Source organism: Botryllus schlosseri, chromosome 13 (assembly GCF_051294905.1).
Source record: "Botryllus schlosseri isolate E-star chromosome 13, Bs_hap1, whole genome shotgun sequence".
Lineage (NCBI taxonomy): Eukaryota > Metazoa > Chordata > Ascidiacea > Stolidobranchia > Styelidae > Botryllus > Botryllus schlosseri.
The window spans coordinates 6,336,641-6,353,850 of NC_137248.1; the positions used below are offsets into that span (position 1 = coordinate 6,336,641).

Here is a 17,210-nt window from a genome sequence, read left to right on the forward strand (position 1 = left end):
GAGATCGCGTGTCGCTGTCCAATCGATTCTCGCAGATTGGAGGCCGTAATACGAATTGCTCAATTTCAAATGAGCTAAGAAATACTATAGAGATACGATCGGCATTTCATATAGACGTTTAATAAACGAGGTTAAGTGTATAGAATTTTTTCCCCCAAGTGAGTCTATTCCCAACCAGAAGCCCCTACATTCCCCACAAGTGGGAATTCCCCACCGGTTGGAAACACCTGCATTAGAATAGCCCAGTACCTTTCAACCTTTTTGAGCTTCATTCGCAATTTTTTTATAAAATAAATTTCATTCGCACAAACTAATCGAAAATTGTTTTCCAAAAAGAAGAAGAAGATACTTAACAATATTTTTTTCAGGTGTGCAGCAAATTGGCTACTATGTAGCTTAAGCTATCAAGTGTCTCATTAAAAAGGCAACTTTTTTCGCTCATTTTGATTTCAACTATTTCACTAAAATCCTTCTCGGCCAAACAAGTTGTTGGGTTTTGTACAAGAACGTCTACTAATGCTTGGATGGCCAGGTCTTAAAATCTGTTCTGCACTCCTATCCCAAATACAGCGTATTTTTCGCGAGTGAAAAATGCTTGCTGGAAAAAATCGTTTTCGAGAGCTGACACAAAGGTCCCGAAAGCTCCAGTTTGTCGAAAGGGTGAAAAATCCACATGTTTGCGTTGAGGCTTTTGCCTTCTGTCTTGGAGCATAAGGTGCAAAACGATCAAGGAGAGTATAGGCACATTAGAGCTCACTACTTTATCATACGTTGCTCCAGTATATACGAGAAGAGCAAATAAACACGATGCTGTGTGTTCCCCTCTTTAGCTCTATCTAACTTGAGAATTCATTACAATTTAATAACGGTAAAGCATAGCCTTTAGACTACCGCCAAAATTTGAGTTTTGTGGCATCTCGCGACCCGAGCCTCACCCATGAAAAGGAATTCATATTTAATATTACAGTTCTATGCTACGATTGTACGGACATGTATGAGATACAGAACGCGCACACCACAATTTTACGCAACACAGCTCTACAAAACATGTATTACGCACGCGAATTCAAATCAAGGAAAATTAAATTGCTGTGCGTGTCGCAGTTGTAGGCTACTACTGTCTACTCATAGATTGCAAGAGGGGGACTATTCCGTGCCGACAACGGAGCATATCCATATCGGAAGGTTTGGCCATTCTGCAGACCAAGGTTTTGTAGCCGCTTATGTTTTTAGCACCGCATGTTATCAGCGGTTTGTTGGCCAAAACTTTACGTCTTCATGTGCCCCGACGCAGATAGGGCTGGCCCCGAAATGAATGAGTCTCATAGGCCTGAACTCGTTCGCTGCACCCTACACTAGTTCATTCCAACGGTCTTTGACCATCATTTTTTCCAGAACAACCAGTCGGACAAATCCTATCATGAATTCTCATGATGAAGCCATCTTTTATGCGTGTCTCGCTTATTGGCTACAGTACCCAACACAGTGACCTTGGATATGTAAAAACTAGCGCAGGATTTTTTGCAATAAATTCAACAAATATTGCAGACATATTACCAGATAGCTCTGGCACCGCCCGTGTCGACCCAAAATTATACCCTTTGCGGTCCATACTTTAATAACCCTTGAAGGGGTGAAAATTCGCGTTACAGGAACTAGCAAATGTGAGTCTGTAATGAGGTATCCTCGTGCCTCGCGCTAATCGAATAGTATTACTAAAATATGATGATTGTTTAGCGAAAGAAAGCAGAAAGTCAATTTGACGTCATTTTTCCAGCCTGTCGCAGGCTCAGACGGACGATTTAGTGGTGCGTCGTAAGTTAAACAAGTTTTTACCACTGCGTCGCCACTACGAAAGCTACACACTGACCTTAAATTTCCTGTTAGGTTTATTTGAATTATTCCACATCAGAAAAATTACCAATTATTCACGATTTCCATTCGCACTTGAACCGGATTTTCATTCGCCATATCCGCACCACCTTCGCCATTCGCACTGAAATTTTTTTCATTCGCACAAGTGGGAACCGTCACACAGGTTGAAAAGCACTGGAATAGCCTATATAATAAAATGTAATTTTACAACACTACAATCATTTTGCTACAGCTGATCAAATGTTCATTTCCCCTCCAATCTGTGGGTCATACTCATTAGCTTCATTAGCCAACATCAGGGTGTCCAGTGTCCACTGTCCATTATATCAGAGATAACCAGATCTCATGAAGTTACGATGCGTGTTGTAGGCCGGCATATCGTAATGTCGCTCCAAGACAAGCTACTTATTTTTTTAATTACAATGATGTTTATGTCAAATAGATATTGCGTGATGCTCATCCGATCAAATCGAAGAAAATTATTTCCAAGTTCAACAAATTGATATAAATATTCATGTTACGTCCTCTCAGAGTCTACGATTTTAAGACTCCATTGATTGTTTACGGTGTGGAAGCTACAATAAGCGAAATGCAATTGGTAAAGCGACAGCGGTCGAATACCATTCGTTTTTATGATATTTAGATTGGAATAATCATTATCAATATTATTTTCATTCATATGCGCGTTGCGCAACTTTGTTGTCTTCAAATAGATGTCCACCGAGATGGGTGACTCATGAATCACAATTTGAGATGTGAACATGAACATGACAGTGAGCGATTTTCTGTGGTATGCAATCAATTGGACAAATCGAAAGTATGAATATTGTCATGGTTCTGGCAATACTGTCAAAGTATGGAAGTAAGGAAAAAACGTTCCATACCATACCATACTTGCGCTTTTCCATATTCCATACCATACCATACTTCCATACCATATCATACCATAACATGCCCTGTTGATAAGTAAAAAAAAACGGAAGTTCTTGAAATGTATCTTGTACAGTCCGAGCGATAGCCTAAATTCGCTACTGAATCGCAATTTTAATAGAAATGGCGTTCCCCGAGAATACATCCTTGATGAACCCATAAACGGCTACTCAATCCATATTTACTGGACTTTAAGGGGTGGAGCGTTTTACCCCACGGGTGGGCGTTTTAGTCTCGAGGTCGCCATTGTTGGTGGATCAGCTACCAGGTGGTTATTGTATAAATTCGCCTTAGGACTGTGGCTTAAATCCGACTACGCGAGAATAAATAGAGACATCATTTCGTTTGTACGCCATATACGTTGATACTTTCCCTTCGAAAGCAGTGTAACCGAATGCTATCGCATGATGGCGCTACCATACCGACTTTCATAGTATATTAAATCGGAGATACATTCCGTCTGGTGGCAGTTCTACGGCCGCAATCCGGACGCTGTTTATCCAACTGAGTTTCGTGTGAAGAATGCGGGACAGTGTTGCCAACTCCGGGTGGAAGAAAATCGCTAAAACTGGTGTCAAAAATCGCTAGATGTCGCTAAATATTCAGAAAAAAGCGCTAAAAAATAGCGCTAAATTTGCATTTTGCTAAAGGTGTTAAATTGAACCATAATATCAATACATTCTTCTCAGTTATATTTTACTCGTATGGGGCCAAAGTCACTTATCATATTTCTAGTTCATAATACGTAATAGTCATCTCCAAGCGGGACAAAGCGTGCAGTGCATTTCGATAAAGCAGATCGCTTTCCGCAATGATCGCTTATACGTGACCACTGACCAGTTTTGCAGGCATAACCGCTCACTATAATAAGCGTGCCTTGCTCGATGCGTCCGTGAATACGTGATACGATGTACCGTGGAAATGCGCTTGACTTCAAAAAGTGTGTTGGAGACTTGGAGTAGCCTACTTGTACACGACATGCGACTAATCCCGACTCAACACGACTTGAACCGGGTTTGCCAGCCACTATACGTAGAGACCTTAAGAAAATAATCCTAGGACCAACCCGGGGTGTGAAATTTACCGAATCTGGTCTTAAACGAAAGCTAGTGTCACAGTGATTCCGAAAATATGAATCAAATTCTTGTCAAGACAATGGAACGACATCAAACAGCCCCCAAAGTCTGAAAATCGGCATTGATCAGAACAATCGCTAGACGAAATTGGTCATTGTTTTGTTCGTAGTGTTGCGGCGGTGCCATTGTTGGAGCAATGTCGGTTTTTAGACTTTGAGGACGACTTCGGGGTGCATGGTTCCATTGTCCTGACGAGATTTTATTTTGTATTTTCTAAATCACTGCGACAATAGCTTTAGATCAAGGCCAAATACATTAAATTTCAGCGCTCAGGTCGCCAGATGTAGCACTGCTACTTTTAGATTACTGAGCAAAAAGAGAGTGTTTACCCATGCGTAACCGCCACGAGTTGCGTATCGTAGGTTAGTTATATACATGGGAAACTGGAAAACATTGGAAAACTGGAGTTCGCACTCTGGTGGCCGGTATAGCCAATGCAGTCGGCGGCCAGAACTGATCTTTATTAGTTATTTTCGGTAAAAAAGCGCTAAATAATCGCTAAATACTTTTTCAAAAATCGCTAGATTTAGCGCTAGGCGCTAGATCCATATTTTGTGGCGCTAAACCGGATGGAAAATCGCTAGATCTAGCGCGAAAATCGCTAAATTGGCAACACTGATGCGGGAACGAAGTTCACAATGAAAAGAATAATACCAGGCGCAATCAGAATGGGCACAAACAGAATTATAATACCAACGGTACTGTTATGTAATAGTTCTATTTCCGATGTTATCATGTTGCAATAACACTCGAAGCTAGACTATAATCTTCTTGAACAATTAACATAATATATATATTATATGGAATTGATGCGGGCTCAATGCGCGGGGAATCACTTTCCAACTCATTTCAGTTACGAGCTCCGTTGAAGATCACGCTTACGGATGCCAACTCTTTTCAAGACTGACCGATTGACCGTAACCAGTAACGGTTAAAACTACGCTGTAATTTGTAAGAACTAGAACTAGAAGCCATAAAATCACGATCGTTGCCCAATTATATTCAAGCCAATGCTAATACTCAGTCTTCAACGTACCTGGTTCAAAATTGATTAGGGCTAAAACATGGGTTTCTCAAGCGTCCAGATCAGCATGACAGAACCACGGGAAGTTTCTTAGATGCAGAATTACTATTCCTAGCGAAACAAGAAACGACAACGAAACAATCAACACCACGGCCGCGTCAAAAACGACAATCGCGACTCGTCGACGAAGGATCACTAATCACCGCAACCTGATTATTGACGTCATAAAGTGATCCATTGAACCGTCGTCCGTGAATACGAACAAAGCACGCACTATAAACGCTGATAAATTGAGCACGCTTGTTCGCTTGTTCGCACTTCGCATACATCCAATTATTGAACCATGTGACCACTAATCATGCTCCCGATAAACAAATCATATTTCGAGTCTTTATGGTGATCATCAAACTTAGTCCCGGTCCCCGAAACTCGATATATGTTTAAAAAATATATGACTGCGGATTCGAAAGTGCCTTTGTTTGGTTTATACAGGAGAAGCGAAGCAACATTACGCGTTATTCCCAACTCAGAACAAGAGTGTCCTGCACCTTGATTTATTATAGTGTTTCTTAAATGGGTTCACACAAACCCCAGAGTTCCACTGACAAAGTCCCAGGGTTCGGCCTAGGTCAAGACACACATCCGAGCAGGGCCGTAACTGCCGCACCCCAAACCCCCCAATTGGAGGGGGCCCGAGCTCGAAGGGGACCAAAAATTATTTCGTGAATTAGCATAAATTATAGAGTATTTTTTGAAAATTTATGCAACTTTTTGAAAAATTTTTCGCGCTAGCCGCGATTTCAAGTTGCCAAGTATCTTGATTTTGGGGTAATCTTCCCCAAGAAAAAATACGCAAGATTTATAGAAATGGGCATATCGGCGTTGGCCATTACTGGGCCACGATGCACCAAGACATATAAAGTTTTAGGCCATGTAACATGCGACTCCAAGAAGTGTGCCAGAACGATCGACAGCGAGTAAACCTTGGCCGAAAAGGGCTGCCCTTATGCTGACCGAAAACTTCGTTATATATATATACAAAATACATATTGGTTTAACTAGGCGCCTGAATGACTGGCGCCGAGTGTTCGTGTCTTGGCAATACAAATACCATCCCGCAGGGAAAAATTATATACCAGTTAAGAAATACCAATTTGAAATCGTCTGCGTCTTTTAGTTTAGTAGCCTACGTTTGGGCGAATCTATATTTTTGATATAGCATACTGGAGGTCACGAAATAACATCATGTTACGGAGTCATACCTACGGGCCCTACAGTTTCCATAACACCTCACTCAGCTCTACCGGTAAATCTGATTACGTGAGCAGAGAGGACAAGAAATTGATAGCAATATATATGCAATTTCCGATCTTATTTACCAATTTTATCATGAATTATCGAAAATTTTCGCGCTGGCTCGCTAAATATTTCGAGCTTTTAAGTGGCGAAAGCGAACAACGTGATAACATTCCAAAATCGAGATATTTAGCGACATTAAATCGCGGAGTGCGAAGAATTTTTTTTTCAAAATCATCAACTATCTCGAAAATACTCTATAATTTAGGTTAATTTAGGAAATAATTCTCTGTCCCCTTCGAGCTCGCCCTCCACCCCCACCCAATTGGAAGCTTTGCTTACGGCCCGGGTTAGAATGCAAATATTTAGATGCAAGAAATCATTAGCTGTATAGTTGAGCAATGGGTATATTATGACGTAAACAAAGATGACATCATGACGTCTCATCTAAAAATAAAATTGTTCTCTGATGAGGCCTTTACATCAAAATCGTTATATTGTCTTCCAATATGTGTTCAAATAAAATTTTAAGAAGCAAAATAAATGTAATCGTGAGCAATCGTGATTACTTTTCCAATGTAGTCGTAATCGTAATCGACTATTTCCTGATTTTGCTGTAATCGTAATCGTAATCGTAATCGCGATATTCAGAAATAATCGTAATCGCAATTACATTCATAAAGTAATCACCCCATGTCTGGTTAACTCAATCCTGTTCTACTCCAAAAGGAACCAGTTAGTCAATGACCAACAGATGAGGAAAAACGTTTGCTGGTGACATCTCAAAAGGAATGTTACTTACAAGCTTACAATTGATATGAACATTGCGCGATAGTGTACATCCAATCAACCTGTTGTGAAGCCTGAACTTGCTTATTTATTGTGATAGCTAGTCATTGGTCTTTTGTAATGCGGTAGGCCTATCGGGTATACCCCAGCAGTACACCCCATCAAAGTGGTACACCCTTTAAATGTTATGATACACCCTGGGGTGTATGATACACCCGGTTGAATAGACCTGTTCTATAGTCATGTCGCCTACTATGTGTTATGTGGTAGACTTTGTAACTCAGTGAAAAATTGGGGTTCTCCAAAGGTATACTGCAAGACTTGCAATAGAAATATAGGTTATACCTTCAATTCAACGTACTACGATTAAATTATATCTTCAGATTAGAAAACGTCTTCGTTTGCTTATTTGCCCTGAAGCACGACTCTGTGTGGACCTAAGGTTAGGCCGGACTCGAACGTCAAGGTCGGCCCGTCACAATCCATTAACACAGAATTAGGCCAGGAGAAATTCAGATTTCATCGTCTCAATTTAAATGTTTGCTAGTGTCAAGTTTGAAAAAATGCGGGGATCCTTGTGAAAGAGACTGATATATAGATATTGATTGCAAAGTTCTAACGTTCATTTAAACCAGGTTTGTCCAAATTCTTTGTAATGCGGGCCAAACACAGAAAATTGCGGGCAAAGACATTACGCAGTATGCGCGTTAACTATATTCCTTATCACCAGCTTGACTCTGACCGAAGCAAAAAAATTGATTGGTGACAGAAATCCAAATTCAAACCTAACTAGGGATAGCCGGAACGAAACACTGATTCGAAATTGAGTGCGTAAGCCTACGTGCAAGAAATTCCGTATAATATTCTCAACCATACTGATGGAAATTCAAGCATAATGGATTTACGGTGACCCTGTAACTAATTTACGGGAGGAACTCCGGGAGAAGTTTGAGCCGATAACGTCAATGACATTTCTATCGCTGAAGAGGCAGGTTGACATGATGCTCCTGGCCAGTGCTCGCTTAGCGGACCTCTTCATTTTATCTCCTGTCTTTTTATGTTATACCTGTTACTTTACATTCAGCGTGTATGCCTCTTCTTTACATATGCTCTACAGGACAAGGTGGCTGGGTGATTGAAAGACTACTCCAAGTCGTTTGTACGTACGTACAGTCGTACACCCTTCCCATCCTTTTGTTTTATCGCAATCATGTGGATTTTTGAATCGATAAAAATATGAATAAACGAACAAATGAATGAATGAGCACTGAGCAGAGAGAAGTAGTCGGCTAAATGTAAGGAATGAATTGTACAGACCAGTGAAGATTGGGTTCGCTGAAATTGTCTTTTGAATATTACGCTGGAGATTGAAATTTAGCAGGACCCCGTTCATTCTCGCTTTATGAAGGATATACAATTAACCCGAAGCCATAAGTATGTGATCCATAAAATATATTTATGTATATTCGGCAGTGTGCAATTAGTATAGTAATATAGTTTCATTCAGCTATAGCTGACTATTGTTTCGATACGTTCCATCATCAGAGTAATTACTATGGCTCAACCTACTGGGTAATTGCAAGTTTGTTGTTCATGTAAGCTAATTGTCAGTTGCTGATATAGAATGTATGGTTAGGGTTTTTTTACCCTTCGCCCGCATTCGTCCATTTTTAAACTATATTAAAGTCATCTACGAGTACAATAGCTGGTTAACGGCAGCAGCTGGCTAACGGCGACAGATTATTATCATTCTTGATTGACGGAGCAACACATCAGATTCGCGACTTCGCAGTTTGTGACTGTTGCGGTAACAGGCTCGCGAGTTTGCTAAGATGGTTTTCATACTTCGAGTTCGCATTTAGCCTAATCATTTGCACTGTTCAAATGTCAGGCTCTCCCCCATGAAGAAGTGCATTGGTAACTCATTACCTTCATCGCCTGTAGAAAATATAATCATGTTTCAGTAACTGAGTAGTGAGTTTACGCTGCAGGTGACGGTATGAGCCCAGCTCCCAAAATCTCTGGCTGCTTATGGAGGAACTTTTGCGTCAGTTCATGTTCCCACAAACCACACAAACCATATTTACCGCATGGGAAACATTGAGCGGTGGATATGAGCTTGTTTTACTTATTGTGAACTTACTTGACACAAGAACGATTACTCCGTTTTTTATTCGCGAAAAACCCTCCAATGCAATCTTTATGGGGAAAGTATTCACAAAAAGCACTCTAACATTTGACGATGCGACCTGCAAGGCCAGTTTAAGCCTCTCAAAACATGTTGGGATCGACAACAAGGCCGGTTAAATAGAACTGCAGATTTGATAATGTAGCATAAATATATGGGAATCATTTTGTATGGACACAGCGGAACGGATTTGGCTTAGGAAGCCACCAATCATTTCATTCAATTATTATGTTTGCATGTCGCTTCCCTGCGAAAAGTCTTTAGAATATGATGGCAAAGTATTTTTAGAAGTCGCGTCATAGCTCAGTGCTATTAGAAATCAGATTAGAAGTTGCTTCCCCCGTAAAATGACCCTTGAGATAATTACTTTGAGTGAACGTTTGGATTGAACTCGCATTTGATAGGACGGAATTCCATGACGTATATCAATGTTCATTTCTTTCTCAGATATTGCGCCGTTGATCACTTTCTTATAGTGAGTTCAATTTCATGTCTGTAAATCAAAATGATGGAAAAAGTTTTCATGCATCAATAATGAAATCACTGTCTTGGACGAATTAGGCGAATACAGGCAAGTCTTGGTGTCACTGAGGCAGGATGTACACAGTTCCGTAGGCATGATTCTTCCGGACTATGTTTGATTAAAAGTTTCATTCGCTTGATCAGATGTTTTCCTCAAATGGGTACAGGTAGATTCTCATTTTCGTGAAAAGTTGGTATTTTGTACATTATAGGTAACATAGTGCAATTGATGTGATTTATGTGTATTTTGAGAACTGTAAGAAATTATGGATGCATGCTACTCCCTTATGGGTTTAGTTTGTGAACTTGAATTTAAGTTATTACTAATTGCAGCCTGGTGTCGGTGATAGAAATTACCCTGGGTTGAGAAATAGTTTGTCTCCCAAACCTAAGTCATACGGACAAGTTTAGAAAAAATTTGTTTATATAAAGTCGCTCCATCTAATTCCATTTCTCGTTGATAACGATCAACTGGCCTGCGATGCATTCATTCTCACAGAGAGTTTTATCTAATATCATCTCTACTATTTTCCAATCCCATATGAGCGCTAACAAATCCACGTCGCAAGTAGAATGATCCACGTTTCATTATGGAAGATTGCTTAGACAGCTCTCCGGAAACCTCGAAGAGTATTAATTATCCCGAGAATTGCCATGGAGAACAATTCCAAATCGAAGATGGTGTTTCAGGCAGGAATGACATTGGAGAAAGTCAGTGTTGGTCGTCCCTCAAGAATTACCAGGTGGACGATATCTCCATGCTACAATACGGACATTACCAGATTCCACCCCGAAAGACGTTCGACCACATAAAAGACAAAGAGCTCCGCAAGAAATTGAAAAATCGGGAATCTGCTCAAGCCGCGAGGGATCGGAAAAAGGCAAAAATGATGTTTCTGGAGAATAGAGTCAACCAGCTAGTCGAACGTAACCGATTTCTAGAAACCAAAAACGAAAATCTGCTAAAATACGTCATGAGCATAAAAGCAAGAACTGGACTATTGCACCAAGAGGGAGAAGAAGAAATGGCTATTTACAATGGACAGTATCACCCCTCCGCGGTAGAATCGAACAGAAATATGGCTTTGGCTGACTGTAATACACTACAATACCCGAATGCTAGACTGGATCAAGAGATATATTACGGTGGGAGTATTCAACCCGAGGGCGGAAACAGGTTAGGAACAGACTTGCGAGATCCGCCACATTTTCAACATGGTTATGCGCAGTCGCAGTGAGTATGTAGGTATAGCGAAGATGGTGATTATTGATTACCTCTACTAGACGCCTGTATTTGAATATATTAAAATCAAGAGATTGACGATAGATATTTACCTTATTTTAGAGTAAAGATGATACTTGAGACACGCTGTCGGCAATTTCTGTTGTTCAGAATCAGTTATAATTAATGGATATTCATATCGATAACGACAATGTATCCAGATCTACTTGCTTTTCCCACATGCTCCAATGAATCGCATAAAGTATATTTGGAGAAAGCTCTGGGTCAAGTTTCCAAATAACCCAATATATTTCATCAGCATTATCTATATGTTGCCTGCCTACATAACATGTTCATTTTTCGCACTGATGCTATTGTATTGTATTGACGCTAGTGTGGCATATCAAGTGGAATGTTGTTCATTGCGTTGTTCGATCGATATTGAAAAAAATTCATTTCAATTAGTTAAATTAGGTAACTCGTGGATCGTGGTGTAGTCGTCCTGCTACCTACGACGAGCTAACAGTTTACTTTGTGCGACGACCTGCCCAAAACAGATCAAAATGCTTGCTTTTTATCTTATATTAATACAAGGTGACCTCACCCCCAGTATATTTATTACGAGCTTGAAGGAATATACGAATTCCCCGATCGGGTAAACCAAAACACCGTGTTCTGTGATTGTAGATAGCTGACTCAACAAAAAATTGAGATTTGGGAGATAATGGCTTGTCAAGCAATATTTTACGCCACAACAAAATACTTCGGCAAGAAGGGAAATCTATTTTGATCACTCTCTGGGGCTTTCCCGTGTTGATTGTGATTGTCTGAAATATTTCGGCCACACGTAACTTTAGTGAGAGGTATGGAGCTATGTGGCGAGTGTATAAACTTGTGATCATCTGAACTAGAGACATGTCTCGGGAACCCGGTAATTAAGTGGTCGAAATTAATAAGTAGGAAATTATCGACAAGTGCATTCGCGCAGAAACAATACACAGGTGAGCTTTGGTGTTCACGTCACGGAAAACAATTGTGATTACGTTCATTTCAAAGTGGGATTACGATCCGATTTATGATTCATGTTCATTCGCATGCTATATAGAGAAGTGAATGCACTGTAGTCCCTTATCTTTCCATAGAAGGACCCTAGATGTCATGCAACCACTGAGATTTTAACGTCATCTTCAAATATCGATATCCTATGTACAAGCTGCAGTTGGTGTTACCTAAAAATGATGTGAATTGAACTTTTCTGGTTTGAAATTTCTTCGAACCCGGGCGCAGCCTATAGGATATCTATAGATAAATCTTAACATATTAACCAACTAAGAAAGACATAAGATATAGTCTACATATCTCACTTTTCAATGAAGGCTACTTTGCTGTACGTTCTCTTCTCTCTTATAGATTCGGTTTGATTAAGTCATTCAAACGAATATATCCACTGCCATTTATGATTGATAACGTATTCTGATCTGGTAAAAACTGAAGATCTGAAATAATTTTTGCAAATTTGCAAGGCACTCGCAACATGGATACGTAGACGAATAGATGAAAGCAGAAAATCTTGCCTATTACAAAATCGTCTTATCGATGTGTCCTAAACGTCCTTTCCGTTAGCTTTCTGTCCAGTGTTCTCAGACGTTGGGCTCCAAATATATTCAATCTTACACCCGCATCTAATTGTTTGTGATTATTACTGCAGTCATATCTAGGGCTCCGTCTGATAGATGGGATCATTCCGCTACCTAACATCAAACCATACTTAGAAAAACCAGACATTTTTTCAAGCTCTTGACATCCAATACATAAGGTCACCAAATTGCCTAAACTGTTTCACAACTATACAAACAAAGTCATGGTCGCATCACAACGAACAGCTCACACATTTCTGAGACCTCACAACCGCACCTTGTTTTGTTGTTGCAGAGACTGCTACGGCTGCGTTCCATATCTCCCGCATAAGTACTCCGAAACCACGGAGAGTAGCTGTGACTTGAGGTCGGATTCTTCGGTAGATTCTGCAATTGTTGACTGTAGACGGTCTGTGATAGAGCAAGATGACTGCAAGAATTACGTCTCACATCCAGGGATTTTAGGTAAATGTTGTTTTATCTAATGGAACAACATGAAGATAAGATATAGACGACTTCATGGCGTGTTGTTGCTGTTGTTGATAATAATGTTTGTTTGGCGACTACAACGCAGGTGGTTTTGTTTTCCTTATCCAAGTATTGTTTTGCCGTCATGACATAGCAGATATGATATAGGGCCGGGGTCACCAACCTTTTTGCAACCAAGAGCTACTTCTTGAGTACTAATTGAAGCGACAGGCTACAATTTACTCCCGCCCTTTACCCGGAACAGACTGTATTTCCGCTTTGGTATTCATAGCACTGGGCAGGAATCACATTGCGGTAAGACTTGTAAGAGAGTTTTTTGAATCAAAACATCTTATGTGGGAAGACAGCGCAGTGGTATAATCCACGGGTGCAACACCAATGAATGCGGGTTCGAATCCAATCGAGGTCGACTTCAGAAGGAGGTTTATTTAGGCTCCTTCTCGCCGCCTCATCCGCGTAAGCGATGTACTACAAAAATCCTAGAAGTGGGCCGTGCTATGAGACGGCAGTTACGGAAAAATGAAGAATATCGGCCTGGTGCAAATGATCATAGTAGTCGACAAACACCAATGAATACCACAAAACAATACCAAAACATCTCATTTCAACTAGCTCGCCATTAGGATTTTTTTAAGAAATCATGAATTACTTCGCCTCATGTTGGTATATATTATACACAACAGTAAACTCAAGTTTTAAAATAAATCATGCCACACTTTAGACTGGACATCACGTTATCTATTTCTATATCAGTCAGTGAGAAGCCTGGCATTGCATGTTATAAACTAGTGCGCTGTACTCTGGTATGCAACTTGGCACTGCAACTCTGAGTGAGTGTTCCAGATGTGCATTAGTGAGGCGTGTTTTGTGTTTGTTTTTGATGAATTTCATGCCCGAAAAGGCTGATACACAACGATACGTTTAACCAAACGCGCTTGCAACCTTTATAGCTGCTGCGCAAGTGCGCACTGCGCATACACCATTGTACTTTTCCGTGTCGACTAGGCATCAAAAGTTTGCTGCAGCCTGGGGGACTTTGAAGTCAAAGTCATTTTGCGGAGTTACAATTCCAATCTCCAACTGTTCAGCATCCAGACATGACAGATTTCACTATACCGGACAGCAGCAACGATTACAGAAAGTTAGAGATATGGTACTAAATTGCGTTGAGTGTAAGAGAAACAAGCTGTGTCAAAAGATGAAATACGTAATGGGTATACAGATATTGAATATCTGCTAGTACTTCACAGCCACATGCTACCGAATAGTAATGTTGTTTACTACTTTGGTATTGTCATTGACGTCGAGCTACCATAACCGAACCCCGTCGACATTTCAAGAAGACCGTAGATGCCATTCCGTCATGTCACCTGTATGGGCAGTGCGCCGTATCCTATGTCTTCCATTACATATTGGTATAATACTAATTGTAATTGAGGATATTTGATATCATCATTTTAAGTGTTTACATATAATATGTATTGTCATTTGTAAGCTACATGTTAAGTGTGATTCAAACAAGAATAGCTAAATTAATCTATATATTTAAAAGCTCACTGGTAATAATCTGACGAATATTGGTAAAAACTGTTATTCGATCTATTTTAGCACAGGGTCGCGGGCTACTCATCTGGTCTTCGCGGGCTACCTGGGGCCCGCGGGCACCGCGTTGGTGATCCCTGATATAGGGGGTTTAAGGGGTTCGTCTAACAATACAAATCCCTAAAATCAAGCGTATGGTTTAGTCGCAATTCCCAAATGTACGGAAACATACCCATTATCGGTCAACAAGTTCATTAAAGTAGTGGCGATGTTCTTACTCTGAGAAACGTTCATGTTTAGACTTGACGTGTGGTTGGTGACTCACGTAAAGTAATTTCGTTGCGTAACGTATTCCACCAGACGGAGCTCGCGTTTGATTTCTGAACAACCAGTTTTATAGATAGATGTTTGAATTTCCCTTATCTGGCCGATTAACGAATTTTTGTGGACTCTGACTGGTTAGTAACTGATTGGGATCTGTTGCATCTAATATAAACTTATATTCCGTGGGATTTTCGTTAAAATATATACATACAACCAGGGATATTATAGTTGCGAATATGATCGGACTTTACGGGGTACTATATGAACTATATTTCATCAACTCGAGCTTGGTTCGGAGGGTATTTCAAACCCCGAAGAAGACATTTTCTTATACATTTTTGAGCATGGGCTTGAACTCAAGTTCAAACAATTCCTGTTGGCGGACAGTGAGACATATATTTTTTTCATTTTTAAATATGTGTCACAAATATCACTACTTAGAGATCTGACCCGCAATTGCATGCTAGCTGCCGGTGCAGCTTTTCCGTAAATCGAGGTATAGCACGTTTTCCGTATCCAGACACGCCAACGCCCATTTGCAACCCAGTTACTTGATGGCCTCGACTGACTTTAGTGTTATTTTTGGTAATGACAATTATCTTATAGCCAGTCACGTGACCCATTTGTTTTTATTTTCACTCATCTCGTGCAAGTGACATTCTAATAATCATGACACGAGCGTGCCTGATTAAGCCTATAAGTTAATGAGTACCAAGTTATCGTCGGCTTCCTGAGGGCAAGTCAATATGTCCCCATTGTGAGGTGGCTCAAGGTCAGAATAAAGGATGGTACGTAGCCTATCCATCCAGCTCTAGGCTGAAAATAAGTGACGACGAGGCTTTACCTGATTTGACCATATCTTTTAATTTTCAATACCGAATCCACCCTGTACGCCCCGGCTTTACACAGCTGTAATCAGGAGTTCGAAGAATCGGAATATTTGGATTCATAGTTATTACCTGATGACTTCCATATGATATTCGTACCTAGTAATTACCATAACGATATGTATAAATGGCGATTTCTTCATGCTTCGTTGCCTGGTGTCTGTATAATTCAATAGATCTTGGGATGCGTGGCCCCGGTTGGACTCAAGGTAACGGAATCCCAGGATCAGTGATCATGCACGGGAAGGAAACACCGTATTCCTTCAGCCCAGACGGCGCGGAAGGGGTCCTATTTGAACCGGTCAAGGAAAAGAAAATATTCGCATCTACCGACTGGGAAAGCGCGGAGAGACCAAACCATGATGCGTCATACCAAAACACCGCACGCAATAAGAATGACTCCATCATTCACTCCACTTCATCAGACGATTGCACTGCCGCGGGACAGGAGCAACGATACAACACACAGCAGAATGACATGAACATCGGAAATCCTTTCCCAGAGGACAAGTTCATGTTAGAAGTACATTGAAATGTCCGAAAATTACCTCTTGATGTGCATGCGAGCCTTTTGTTGATATAAGTAATATATTTATTATGCCGCGTCGCGTCGAACGAAAGCGGGAGCAAGAGCTCCATTTCTAAAGTATCACTTCGTTCTCAAATGTAACTGTTCATTTACAAGAGTTGTATATAACATAATCGAGTGTGGATGATTTATTGAAGGGAGTTAGGAACTTTTCAAGATCTTATGTGCAGTACGTCGATAATTTTCCGGGTGCAACGTATTAGATTTTTAGAATAATGTGAAGGCATACTACGCTTTTCCGTGATCATGCATGGTAAAACCTTCAGCATGAAATTCCAGCGAGCAACCAATATACATCAAGGTCATCGTCAGTTTTGGCTAAAAGTGTAGAAATGCATATCCGCCTATTCTGACTCGTAAGTCTTGCTATTCACGTTTGCGAAGGTCACGTATCCACGACAACTGCAAAATTCGCTCACTCTCTCGCGCTTTGGGCCCAATAATTTATCACCCTATAAATCTTCTAAAAATATAACCCCACATACCCCGCGAGTATGGGGCGCGCTACTTGCGAATATCAATGGACTGGCGAGGGTTAACCCTCGTAAAGGCCACGGCCTGTTGTACTCCAGTGCGGTTGTTGCTTGAAGACTGAAAGACTCGCATCATTCGTCAGAATCAATGTCAGCGTCTGAAGACCAACGGGTAAGATCGACGCCAAACATGGAATGCGCGAAAAAGGGAAACGGCAAAAATCTTTATATAGCTGATAGTAATAATTGATCTTTCGCTCTGATTTCGTGTGGCAAAATATAAAGTA

The 17,210-nt window shown here is 40.6% G+C and overlaps 1 protein-coding gene across 2 annotated transcripts; it reads left to right on the forward strand.

The window, feature by feature from the left end:
• Positions 1–9,757: 9,757 nt before the first annotated feature.
• Positions 9,758–16,560, forward strand: LOC145454363 (uncharacterized). 2 transcript variants are annotated; one of them, XM_080332363.1, is made up of 3 exons: positions 9,758–10,937; positions 12,915–13,084; positions 16,038–16,560. In XM_080332363.1, exons 1-3 carry the CDS (start codon positions 10,351–10,353, stop codon positions 16,391–16,393), a joined length of 1,113 nt encoding a protein of 370 aa, XP_080188489.1. In that variant the 5' UTR covers positions 9,758–10,350; the 3' UTR covers positions 16,394–16,560. The 2 variants fall into 2 exon arrangements, with proteins under 2 accessions (XP_080188489.1, XP_080188488.1); XM_080332362.1 differs by having other exon boundaries at positions 9,766–10,994.
• The last annotated feature ends 650 nt before the right edge of the window (positions 16,561–17,210 follow it).